We start from the raw sequence: 12,990 nt of genomic DNA, 5'->3' as shown, positions 1-12,990 counted from the left end.
TCTTAACTGGAACTGTTCCCTCATTCTTGATCTGTCTAAGAATATCCTGTCGCCAAATATTTGAGTCTTTTTGGGATTTTTTGGTCATATTGAGCACCACCTTGAATACTTATAAGACCAATCAAAATGTCATCCCACACTGGCAGATCCAATGAACGGACCTAGTCAGTGCTCCACTTGACTTGTGCACTTGTGCACTTACATACTTGCCCTGGTCGGACTCTTTAACAATGGTTCCTTCATGTCTTCTTGCTTTTCTCTTTTCCTTCTGTGTATCTTTCCTTAGTTCCCTTTTCTTTCTTCCTCCTTTTCTGGAGGAGAATGTATTTATTTATATATATAAATCATACACAAAAGTTATCTATTAAAATGTCATGCATACAATTCATAGGAATGGCATGTTGTCCTCCAGTTGTCCATCGGACAGCAGTTGCAGTCAACATGCCCATAAGCCTTTGGGAAGTTCTTTATTTTTTTTATTTAGATTTGTTGTCTAGTTTGGATCTACAGTATAGTGGTGGTAGAGTCTACAGCAAGACTTTGTGGTGCCATTTTATTTATATAAAAGAAGATAGTCCAACCCATGGTCATAAGGCTGTTGCAGCTTCCAGAATGCCCCAGCAACTGTCAGTTAGTAAAAATGCTAAATCAAACCTAATAGGGCCCCTAGCTGAGGTCCTACTCAACAGCTTGAGCACATTTATCTAAGTAGGGCAAGAAACATAGCTGGAACAGGCTTTATAGATGCCTTTGGTGAATGTAATGTATCTCTGATGCTTCAGTGAAGTCTGTAGGCCACCCAAGAAGACTTGTAGGACTTGTATAAGGTTTTCGAATGGATTTGCTAAGCCCAAGACTTGGATGTTTGTGGTACAATCAACTGTGGCAGCAGCAGAAACAGACATTCCGATCTTTCCATTCCCCAAGGAAGGAATCCAGATCTAGCATTGTGCATCTCGAAAAACCCTCAATGTAAGACCTGTCTGCAAGTGTCTCTTAGCATGCCAATACATCATCCCTGGACCCTGTATTACAGTATAATTATGAGCTTATATGCAGTTTTGGCTGCAACAGACAAGAAATTAGCTGGAACAGGCTTTATAGATGCATTTGGTGAATATAATGTATCTCAGATGCTTCCGTGAAGTCTGTAGGCCACCCAAGAAGACTTGTAGGACTTGTATAAGGTTTTCGAATGGATTTGCTAAGCCCAAGACTTGGATGTTTGTGGTACAATCAACTGTGGCAGCAGCAGAAACAGACATTCCGATCTTTCCATTCCCCAAGGAAGGAATCCAGATCTAGCATTGTGCATCTCAAAAAACCCTCAATGTAAGACCTGTCTGCAAGTGTCTCTTAGCATGCCAATACATCATCCCTGGACCCTGTATTACAGTATAATTATGAGCATATATGCAGTTTTGGCTGCAACAGCTGCTGTTATTTTAAAAAGTGTGAGATGTTTTCTGGATGACAGCTCCTGACAGAATTCCAGCTCTTTCTGCTGACCCCAGAGTCTTTATTTATAAGATACAAATTGTATCCTCTTACCCTGCCTAGCGATTCAGCATGATTAGGGAAAAAGAAAAAACCCACGTAGGCCCAACAAATTGGTGTTTGCATTTGAATTTCACAGCCTAGGGGTCTCCGTAATTGTGGGAAGGGAGGTGTTTGCTTGAATGCCCGCCGCTGGTTTCTTTCTCTGCTCAGAGCCGACCAATGTGCTAATTATTTGACTTCATAATTAGCTTTGACTTCTTCCGACCTGGCAGGTTTTATTGGTGCCAATGAAATAGGAGGGGGGGTCTTGGTCCGTGACACGAGACGCAGAGGAAAAGAACGAAAGTCGGCCTATTTCCTTGAATGTGGCCTCTTTCCTAAACCTGTCCCCGATGACATATTTAAAACCAAAGCTTGGCACGCGTTACAAGGGTAACATGAGGTAAACTGCCTTGGTTCACTGACCATGCAGAATATCTGATGCCAAGACTGCGACTCCCAAGACACTCAGGCCTAGATTTTTGCACTGAAGCATCTGGTAACCATGAAGTGTCTTAGCTCAGGAGAAACATCTAAAATGGCCATACCACTGGCAGAATTTAGTAATGTGTTGGAGCACCAAAAGCAGTAGGGTTCTGAAGCTACGATCAACTTTATTGAAAGTGGGTATGGGTAGTTGCTTCTGGGTATTCATGCCAGTACCAACATGGCGTCATCTGGGCCAAGACATAAGCTTTGACTATGGTGGGTGTATTTATTGGTTGACAGAGTTGAGCAAACATGATCTTAAATGCAGCCAAAGTGCAAGATAATACATATAGACCAGGAAACCTCTAAAGCAGGCTGATTGGGAACCACATGAGGGGTGTAGGAACTTTATATTTTAGAAGATGATAAATGTGGCGATGTGGTAAAATGGGCCTCTCTACTAGAAGCTGAACTTATACTAGGAACCCATTTTATAAAAAATGGGTAGGAATCTCCATGTCAGGAAGGTTGTATCCCTTAGGTAGAATATAGCAGAACGGGCACTTATAACCACACTGTCAGCTATTGACATTAGAGATGTAGCGAACTGTTCGCCGGCGAACTAATTCGCGCGAACATCAGGTGTTCGCAAGTTCGCGAACTTTTCGCGCATGTTCGCAATTTGGGTTCGCGTGGCGTTTTTCTGCTGTGTTTTTTCTCGGCCTAAAAACGCCGCACAAGCCACACATGGCGTTTTTCAGCAAATCCCGTTTCCATGGTGCTAATAGTGCAAAATAGCAAAAAACGCCGCGTATTTCCGCTAGGTCTGCCAGCTGCCTTTGCGTATACATAGGAATAGCTTGCGTTTTTACGCAATGCTGTGTCAACAACTTATTTTTCAGATAAATTTTTGCCCCTGATCCCCCTCCTGCATGCCCCCTCCTGCATGTCAGATTCAGCTCACTGAAGGTTCGACCACTCACTGGTGAAGTTTAGAAATGTGCTTGGGCACAAAAAGCAGTGGGGATTTGTAGCTATGATCAACGTTATTGAACTGTTTTTAACCACAATGGATAGTTGCTTCTAGCTATTCATGTCAGTGCCGTCATTGTGTCATCTGGGCCAAGACATAAGCTTTGACTATGGTGAGTATATTTAATGGTTGACTAATGGTTGATTAAACATGCTCTTAAATGCAGCCAATGTGCATGATAATCCATATAGACCAGGAAACCTCTAAAACAGGCTGATTGGGAACCACATGAGGGGTGTAGGAACTTTATATTTTAGAAGATGATAAATTATCAAGAGCAGCAATGTGGTAAAATGGGCCTCTCTACTAGAAGCTGTCTTTATACTAGGAACCCATTTTATAAAAAATAGATAGGAATCTCCATGTCAGGAAGGTTGTATCGCTAAGGTAGGACAGGCACTTATAGCCACGCTGTCAGCGATTGACTAATGCCCCATGGGATAATATAGCTTTATCGATCAATAAAGAGGTCAGATTCAGCTCACAGAAGGTTCTACCACCCAACTGTGGGGTTTGGAAATGTGTTGAAGCACCAAAAGCAGTGGGGATTTGTAGCCATGATCAACGTTATTGGACTTTTTCTTTAACTACAATGGGTAATTGCTTCTAGAGAAGGTAGCTTTATCAATCAATAAAGAGGTCAGATTCAGCTTATTGGCAGTTCGACCATCCACCAGTTGTGCCTGGGGTGTATAGGCAGGCAGTTGTCCATAAAGGCCTAGTTGTCCATAACATTGTATTGCTCTTTTGGTTTGGTCCAACAACCACAATAGCTGGAGCTAGTCACAATTGTCTATGTGGTGTCTTTATTTTTCTTTTTGTGCACAACCCCTCCAGTTTATACCAGAACCTGCTACCCATTGCTTATGCAGGTCACACATTGTGTATGAGCATGAATTGAATATATACTTATCATCAACATGTCATGTCTGCTCCCAGCACTATAGTATCAAGGAAAATGGAAAATTCCTCCGCTGAAGCGAACAGTATGGCAGCACTGATCTCTATCCCACGCGTGTTAATATAAATAAGTGGACAAATTTAGAATAATGTAATAAATTCACTTTCATTTTCCACGAGGGGGTCAAGCGTGTGCCTCTAGCTGTCCCTAGGCAAGCTTATGAGAGATTCCCTTGGGTGTTGGCCCTGGGCAGATACAGTACAGTTGGCATTACCCAGGTTAGGTTCACTGAAGGCCACAGTTCTACAAGAATACGAGGAGCTGCCATCTACGTGTGGGTGAGTGATACGTTCCTGGTATGGAGCACACTTTATCCGCAGCCAACAGCTTTGATACTTCATTACATCGAGAGATAGATTCTTCATCTGGTGCCCAGTTCTGGGTATTAATAGCTGCAGAGGTGGGGAGACGGTGTTCAGAGAGAGAAAGAGAGGTGTGTGGGTTTATAGACCTGGTGCCCGGAGAAATAGTCTATGCTCCCTAGCCTTGGGCTCCAAAGGTGTATGTTCATGTTCATTAAAATTATATCAAATGTATGACATTTATGAGTCTGGCTATTGGTCAAAGTTAGATAAGTTACAGGGTTAAGTTCGCTTTGGCCTAGTGAAAACCACCCAGCAGTTTCTCTTCTGTCTTAACATTTTTCTATTCCCACCGGATCATCTTAACCACCAATAGTGCACAGCTTTTGTCCAAGGAATGTGTTACATCCAATAGAGTTGTAGGTGGATCTCCTTGGGTTCTGTGACTGAGAGACCATGCAGTCAGTGCCTTGGGATAGTCATTGGCCATTACATTGGGCATTGGTTGTTATTGCTCATCCTACCTCTTGTCCCCCTTCTTCATATTTGAGCCCAATCTGAAGCTCTACTGCCTAACCCCTTTTCCTTCTTCTCTCCCATGCCCTCTCTTTTGGTTCCCCTGTCTTTTCTCCTTAATGTTTCCCACCCTTCCCCCAATAGCAACCTTAGCTCAATAAGTCATGTGGTCTTATATGACCAACTTGTACAGGAACCTGGGGTGCTAACTAGGTTTAGATGCTGGCTATGCTTAGGGACACACTGTGTTGTGATTGGAAAGGAGCACACCATGCTGTCATTGGACCAGATGTCTAGCTATGAAACTTAGGGTATGGGACAAGAATAATTCTGCTGAGTGGGTCAAAGTAGACAAAGTTAACTTATGATTGCCACTCTCTAGGTAACACTGTCTGATTGAGGAAAAAATTGCCCCAGAGGGTGTGTTACTTTCCAGTAATCCTAACTATAAATGACACAAATCTCAGATTCAACACTTTTCTATAGTCCACCAGGTTTTTACCCAAAATGCATTGTTGTGACTTTGCAGACCACAGGTAGAAAATATGTAATATAAACAGTAGAAGGCCTCCTTCTGGTAGAGGAGGTAGAGCTTCATTCTCATTTGTATTTCTCATACTCATTCTCAGTCTATGAAGCTGAAGGTTGAAGGTGGAGCTCTTGTTCCAACAAACTACTTTACACTGCATCCCCTGGCTCATAGAAAATACTGCAGTACTATCTGACCATGGGAAGGAGAGCAGCACAAGAATAGTATAATTATAGAGAATGGAAACTTGGTAAGACTCATACTGAAGCTAAGCCTTTACCATAATGGCTTTGGCCTCCTTTTCCAATATCCAAAGGCTTTGGCCTCCTTTTCCAATATCCAAAAGAAGAAAAGGCAAACGTAGCTTTAAAATGTAATGCATATATGTTTATTGTTTGTTGTATATATAACTCTGTGGCTTGATAAAAACAGGGAGAGGAGAGTCACTGTACAAGAAGGGCAAAGGGCAAGTAGTAATAAGAATGAAGGCTGGCATGGCAGATTATTCATGGATATGTTAGAAGACACTAGGGTCACTGGAAGAACACTTTCATTTCAACCCATGCTATGGTTAGTTCCGGAGGGGCTTCCGTAATTCTTGGCTCGGTGGAACAACTTTGTTATAAAAGTCATCAGATTGAATAATTCGTCCTGCTCTGAAGAATGGAAAATTGACCGAAAAGATAACTCAGCTCACTGGGTCAGGTCTTCTCGCTCTCCCATTTACTCCCCTATTTTAAATACAAACCCTATGTGAGTAACCCAAAGCCGAGGCATCTACAAAACGTTTTCTCTTCCCCAAGCCAGTTCCAGTGGGGGCAGGCAACTCAGTAGTAGCTCTCCTTCTCCACCCAGCCTGCAAATTAAGGATAATGATCAAGTTAACGGTTTGCTCGTGTTACCTGGTGGGTAACTAAGATGACTGGTTTGATCCTACTGGATGAGGCTTGCTCTGGTCAGTGGCAATCTATAGTAGCATGAATGCTGGTTGGTTGGACATGCTTGAAAGGCTTCTAGAATGTAATTGGCTGTTATACAGATATCATGAAAATAATTATCTATCTCCTATGCACATCCTACAGAGTTCCAAATACAATCTCATCAGAGAGATTTGCTCTTGAACACTGAAGGCAGCACATGAAGTCATTGGAGAACATCTACCTTGATGGACCTTCCACTTCCAGCCATAGGGCCTGATTAAAGGTGCCCATACACTTTCAGATCCACTGGCTTGGCGATGTCGCCAAGCGAGCGGATCTTCTCCCAATATTCCCACCTACGGGTGGGTGATATTGGGAGAATCCAGGCCCTGGGGCCAAACGATCGAATTATAATGACGGGTATAGGAAAGTCAGTCTGACTAGATTTTCTAACCTGCCCGATCGAGATCTGGCCGATTTCAGCCCAGATATTGGTCGAGTAGGCCCGTCGGTAGTCCCCATACATAGGCTGATTAGCTGCCGAATCGGTCTAAGGGACTGATATCGGCAGCTAGAATCGGCCCGTGTATGGGGACCTTAAAAGTTCCATTAACCCTTTTCCAAAATGGAGGAAATTCCCTATGGCCTAAGCAAGTTCATAGCTTATGAGAAGTTTTGTCCTGTTTGACCAGTAGCTTGGTCTGTAATATCTTACCGCCTGGATCACGTCTCAGGATCAGCTTCCTCACTTCATCATACAAAAATATCAGCAGGCTGTAGGGGAACGCACAGAACCACCAGGTCACCCTATAGGGGGCAAACACAGGATTCTTAGTTGATCAAAGGAAAACAAAGGAGAGGTCATTGTTGGGTTGTTCAAAGTGTTGTTTTGCGGTTTCTACCCCATCTTAACTGCCCATTCCCTAACTATCAGAGATCTGACTATTAATGATCAATCTTACTTCAGTCTACCTTTCTTCCCCAACTGGATTCTATGATTCAGAGGTTACTTGCTCATTTTACCGCCCATTCTTTCACTGCCTGAGGAAGACCATACAACTGATGCACCATCTTGTTTTCTATGGAGCACCCTGTGTCTATCCCAATGGGAAGCTGGCTGTCTTCATGCTTATTAAAAGAAGACCATCGTCAAAAGATAAAGATGTAAAGAGTATTGGTATAGAAACATTATATACTGATATTCTAAGAAGTAGAACTTTGAACCCTCTCAAATGCAACAGGTTTAAGCCACAGCTGACAGCTTAGAAGCTCCTGGTTAGAGATCATACACTTATTATGGTTTGAGCTCCATCTGGTGGAATGGAGTAAAATAGCTGTTAGACATCCAGCAAAGATAAAAGCAAAAGTCCAAAAATATCTTGTGGGAAGTGGTCTGTATCTGAAATGCTACGCAATTTGATGCAAGAACTACTGGAAGAGTTGTCCATAAGTAAGATAAAATGGTGCTTATCCTGCTTCTTTGGTCATATTACCCACTCTCAGCATTCATGGTATAATAGGAAGTTCTAGGTCTACCAACAACTCACTTGAGAGAATAGATCTATTCCAGGACAGTATAATAGAACTATTCCAGGACAGTATAATAGAATATTTTAAGTATGGTTGGGGGTTCCAGGTAACCCATTTGAACAGATTTGAGTAGAGCCTCCTCCATTTACATACATAGTTACATATATACAAAGTTACATAGGGATGAAAAAAGTCCATCAAGTTCAACCCTAGAAAGTAAGAGAGGAAGTTCTAGGTCTAGATCTATAACTCACTTGAGTGAGCAGATCCTCAGAGCTATATCTATTCAAGGACAGTATATAAAAGGTTTATCTAGGCATATCAATAGCTAATTTTAGAGGAAACATTCATACAGCAACACCCATTCCAGGACAGAATGATAGGAACTTCTAGGACTATCAATATTTCACTTAAGAAGATATATTTTCAGAGCTGTATTCATTCCCATAAAGTATGGTAAGGGGTTCTAGGTAACCCATTTGATTAGATTAGAGCCTGAGCACTGAGGCTTCTCTGAAAGTAAGAGAGTAAGTTCTAGTTCTATCAATGACTTTCTTGAGTGAAAACATTTTGAAATCCACATATATTCCAGGGTAGTATTCTAGGATGTTCTAGGTCTATGAGTACCTCACTTGAAACTGGACATTCTAAGAGTCGCATACATTACATGGCAGTATGATAAAAAGTTTCAAGTCAGAGTTGAGAGTACACATTCTTAGATACACACGCATTCCAGAACAGTATGATAGGTAGTTCTAGGTATTTCATATACATTTTCATATACATTTTCAGAACCTTATCTGTTTGAGGACAGCAAGATAGGAAATGTGTAGTCTATCGATAAGTCATGAGAGAAAACATTCTCAGATCCACATCCATTCCAGGACAGTATGTTAAGACGTTCTAGGTCTATAAGTATATCACTAGGGATGATACACTCTTAGAGACACGTCTATTCCAGAAGATAAGAAATTATATTTAATAGTTTTTCGTCTATTAAAAACACTTCTGAGTGGATATATACTGTATTCAGATCCACGTCCATTCAGTATGAAAAGAAGTTCTAGGTCTATCAATTACTCACTTGAGAGGATACATTCTCAGAGCCACATCCATTCCGGGACAGTATGACAGGAAGGCAGCCAGGGCGGTCTCTTCAAGAAGACCAAAGATGAGAATCTTATTCCTGATGGAAAGAAAATGAAGGAATCAGAATACAAATACCACAGGAAGAGCTTCCAACCTGCCATGGTTTGCTTCTCAGCTCCTTACTTCATCCCCTGCTGGAACACCGAGTTTCTTCGGGTTTTACAGATGATTAGATCAGCCCATTGCACCACCACAATGCTAGCAAAGAATGCAGTATGGCACGTGAACTCCACCACTTTGCGCTGTTCATAGGTCTAGAACAAAAAATTTGACCAATGAGGCCTAATGTACATAGCTGTAATATAGTAGCTCACCTAGTCCTTCATGCATTTCCCCTCCTGCCCAATGTAAGTGGTAAAATCTCTATGAGCCTTCTGATAATAGACGTGAGGCTCATTTATAAACCCTGGGCAAATTTGCACCTAGGCAGTTTCCCACAGCAACCAATCAGTGATCTGATTGATCTGGTCAGTGACCACCTGTAGGTAGAACAGTGAAAGCAAACATCTGGTTGGTTACCATGGGATACTGCCCACCAATTGGATGTGTCCTGCTTACCCACTCCTGCCCATAACTGTCTTCCACGTCATTATTGGAGCGATCATCCCAGTCCAAGCGGATTCCCAGCAACCTGGAGGGCAGGAATCCATTCTCCGCCAGGATTACAAAGTAGGTGAAGAACCCGCCCAAGGCTTGGATCATACCTGAAGAGGAAAAAAGATAATGATGATGATGATGAATTTTAGGTGAACATTAGAGTATGTATCCATTAGGATGCACCAAATCCCGGATTCGATTCGGGATTCGGGACGAATCCAGGCTTTTTTTGAAGGATTCGGTTTCGGCCAAACCCAAATAAGTGGGTTCGGTGCATCCCTAGTGTCCTTGTTTGACCAACTGTAAAGTGGGCAGGACCAGAACTAACCTGCAGCCAATCACATGTATATATGTTTCAGAAGCCAACAGCGCCACCCTGGCCGCTAAGATAAGGCTCTATATATATGGAATCGCGGTGAATTTCTGCATTTTGGCATTTTTTTGCAGAACGGGTGAAAAAATTTGCCACGGAACAATTTTTTTTTTTTTATGGGAGTACTTTTTGCTAATTTTTCACCGTTTCGCGAATCTATTCAAATCTATATGCAGCGAAAGTCGTACATTTGCAATTATCCCAGCTTCGCCCCTGTTCTGATATATAAATATTGATGGATTCTGCCGTTCCCGTCACTCCTCGAGCCTATTATTATCCCGTAATGCCCCGTTCCCTGTAAGTAAGGCTCAGCGCCGTGTGTAATTAACTCCTAGGTTCCTATTAATCTCGCCCCTTGCAGGAAGATAAATGGCAGATAATTATTTCCCCATATGTTTCCATCAGAATGAACAATCGGGCCTCTAGCGGGGTATTTGTGCAGCCATAAAACACAGCGCGGCGGCGGCGCTGGCAAAGTCATCACTTATTTTCTAAGCAGAGCAATTAATCTTTGTAGCGCAGACCCAGAAAACCCATTGGCCCATTGGCTTTCTATTCTAGGGGCCTGCTAATTAATTAATGGGAGTTGACAAATACTCTTCTAAAAATCCCATGGGAATGAATAAAACATCAAAAGGGGTTCTTCCCCTTTGAGTTAATATGATGTAGAGAGTGATATTCTGAGGCAATTTGCAATTGGTCTTCATTTTTTTAGTATTTCACTTTTTGTTCAGCAACTCTCCAGTTTGGAATTTCAGCAGTAATCTGGTTGCTAGGGTCCAACTTACCTTAGCGACCAGGGAGCGGGTTGAATGAGAGACTGGTATTTGTATAGGAGAGGGGCCTAAACAGAAAGAAAAGTAATAAAAAGTAACAATAACAATTAAATTGTATCCCTGTAGAGGGATTGTTGTTTGGCTGCCGGGGTCAGCGACCCCCATTTGGAAGCTGGGAGTCAGAAGAAGAAGGCAAATAAAAAATAGAAATAATGAAGACCAATTGAAAAGTTGGCCGTTCTTTGATATACTAAAAGTTAACTGAAATGTAAACTACCCCGTTAAGCTCTAAACTCACATTTAGGCAAACCTGCCCCTGTTGATAGGGCAGAATAGGGGCATTAGAAAATGGCTCATTAGTTTCACAGATTTTTCTGCTGTTTCAAATAAAAAAATCCTATTGGTTGCTATGTGTTGCTGACCCTGGAGAAAAGCATGTTATTGGGTTATTTTATTATCCCAACAGTCTGCCTATTGCACCTTTTCCCATGCACAATGGCTACAGGTATGAACATAACTGTGTCCAGGAATGTACCCAGGTCCTTGCTTGGACCTCAGATTGCCTCCTTCCCTCAGGCACAGATGGTTCTACTGTATTGTGTATGGGCAGAGGAGCCAGGTACCCATGCTCCAGCTCCGCTCAAGTATCTGGCTGTGACCTGGGGGCGGAGCCGGAGCTAGGGGCAGGCAGGAGAGGCACGTGCCTAGGGTCTAGACCAGTGGTTCTCCACCTTCTTAATGCCGCAACCCTTTAATACTGTTCCTCATGTTGTGGTGACCCCCAACCATAAAATTATTCCTAAGACCATCGGAAATATGTGTTTTCCCATGGTCTTGGGCGACCCCTGTGAAAGGGTTGTTCGACCCCCAAAGGGGTCCCGACCCACAGGTTGAGAACCGCTGGTCTAGGACTAGGCCAGGGTTGGACTGGACACCCAGTGGACCCAAGCCCTAGTCAACCCAAGCTGGTTCCCCTGCCCGGGCCACCCCGGCTCCACTGCTTGGGCCACTCCCTCTACCCAACTTCCCCACTCCCTTGCCCCAGTGGGCCCCTACAGTCTGACCCTGCCTAGGGCACAATGGTGGAAGGATCCTAGGCACATAGCCCTGCTGCCTGGAGTTGACCAGAAGGTAAAGTTGCAGGGGTTTGAATGAGCCTGGGGGCTTTGCCTTGGGCGCCCTCCTATATTAGGGGGGAATAGGTTAAATGGTCAGGGAAAAAAATCTCCCCACGCACTGCGCGCGTCAATTTTTAACCCCTTAGCATGCGTTAATTAGGATTCGGATTTGGTTCGGGATTCAGCCGAATCCTTCAGGGTGGGTTCGGGGGTTTGGCCGAACCCAAAAAAGTGGTTTCGGTGCATCCCTAGTGTCCATGTTTGCCCAACTGTAAAGTGGGCAGGACCAGAATTAACCTGCAGCAATTCACACATAGCCCTGCTGCCTGGAGTTGACCAGAAGGTAAAGCTGCAGGGGTTTGAATGAGCCTGGGGGCTTTGCCTTGGGCGCCCCCTTATGTTGGGGGGGTATTTCATTTTATTTACCATATTTAGGCATCCAAGCCTAAAGCTACAGCCCTAAGCACCGCCCCCTGAGTATCTCTATGGTAACTACAACCCTCAATGTTCCCACACTCACCGATCTGCCCATAGGCCATGCTGATTAGCCGCTCATTCACCAGCTTGTCCGTCCGCGGGTTCCTTGGCTGCCGCTTCATAATGTCACTCTCAGCCGCTTCATATGCCAGAGAGATGGCGGGCACCTAGTTTGGGGGGGGGAAATAATACACAAAGTTTGATATCTATAAAACTTCATGTGACTTTTTTGGACAAAAGAGCTCCAGGTTTAAGCTGCCGAAAACCAATGAGCCCTATGGAGGCTGAGAATAGAAGAGAAATGGAATAGTCAGTGACAGCCTGTCCTTGATACATTTTCAAGGGGAAGTTAAACGCATTATTGCTTTCTATTTTACACACTTTCAAGGGGAAGTTAATCGCACACTAGGTTTTTTATTTCACCCAGTTTCAAGGGAAAGTTAATCCCATCATTGTTTTCTATTTCACCCAGTTTCAAGTGAGGCTTAAACACATTATTGTTTTCCAACAATGAGCGCCAATGCCCCTAAAATGGCCGCTGGAGCACTTCCTGTTTGGGAAAAATAAACAGGATTTATGGAAATTAACGATTTTTTCGAAAAACGGCAATATATTCTCAAAGTTTTCGTAAAACTTCCACCACCATTTGAATTTTTCAAGAAACTTTTCGTACGATCAGCTTACAAATTAATGCGATTGAATTGAATTTTTTTAATCGTAAAACTCTCAGGAGTTTATGTG

General features: G+C 43.1%; 1 protein-coding gene across 1 annotated transcript in view; it reads right to left on the bottom strand.

The window, feature by feature from the left end:
* Positions 1 to 5,674: 5,674 nt before the first annotated feature.
* Positions 5,675 to 12,990, bottom strand: part of atp1a2 (ATPase, Na+/K+ transporting, alpha 2 polypeptide) — a 29,199-nt gene continuing 21,883 nt past the window's right edge. Inside the window, exons 18-23 of the mRNA NM_001102969.1 lie at positions 12,293 to 12,416; positions 9,467 to 9,612; positions 9,032 to 9,162; positions 8,844 to 8,945; positions 6,945 to 7,036; positions 5,675 to 6,165 (exon numbers count right to left, since the gene is read on the bottom strand). Of these exons, the coding sequence (NP_001096439.1) occupies positions 6,137 to 6,165; positions 6,945 to 7,036; positions 8,844 to 8,945; positions 9,032 to 9,162; positions 9,467 to 9,612; positions 12,293 to 12,416 (624 nt within the window). The 3' untranslated portion in view covers positions 5,675 to 6,136. The remainder of the gene's footprint in view (positions 6,166 to 6,944; positions 7,037 to 8,843; positions 8,946 to 9,031; positions 9,163 to 9,466; positions 9,613 to 12,292; positions 12,417 to 12,990) is intronic.

Source organism: Xenopus tropicalis, chromosome 8 (assembly GCF_000004195.4).
Source record: "Xenopus tropicalis strain Nigerian chromosome 8, UCB_Xtro_10.0, whole genome shotgun sequence".
NCBI lineage: Eukaryota > Metazoa > Chordata > Amphibia > Anura > Pipidae > Xenopus > Xenopus tropicalis.
This window is presented reverse-complemented; position numbering and strand designations above follow the sequence as displayed.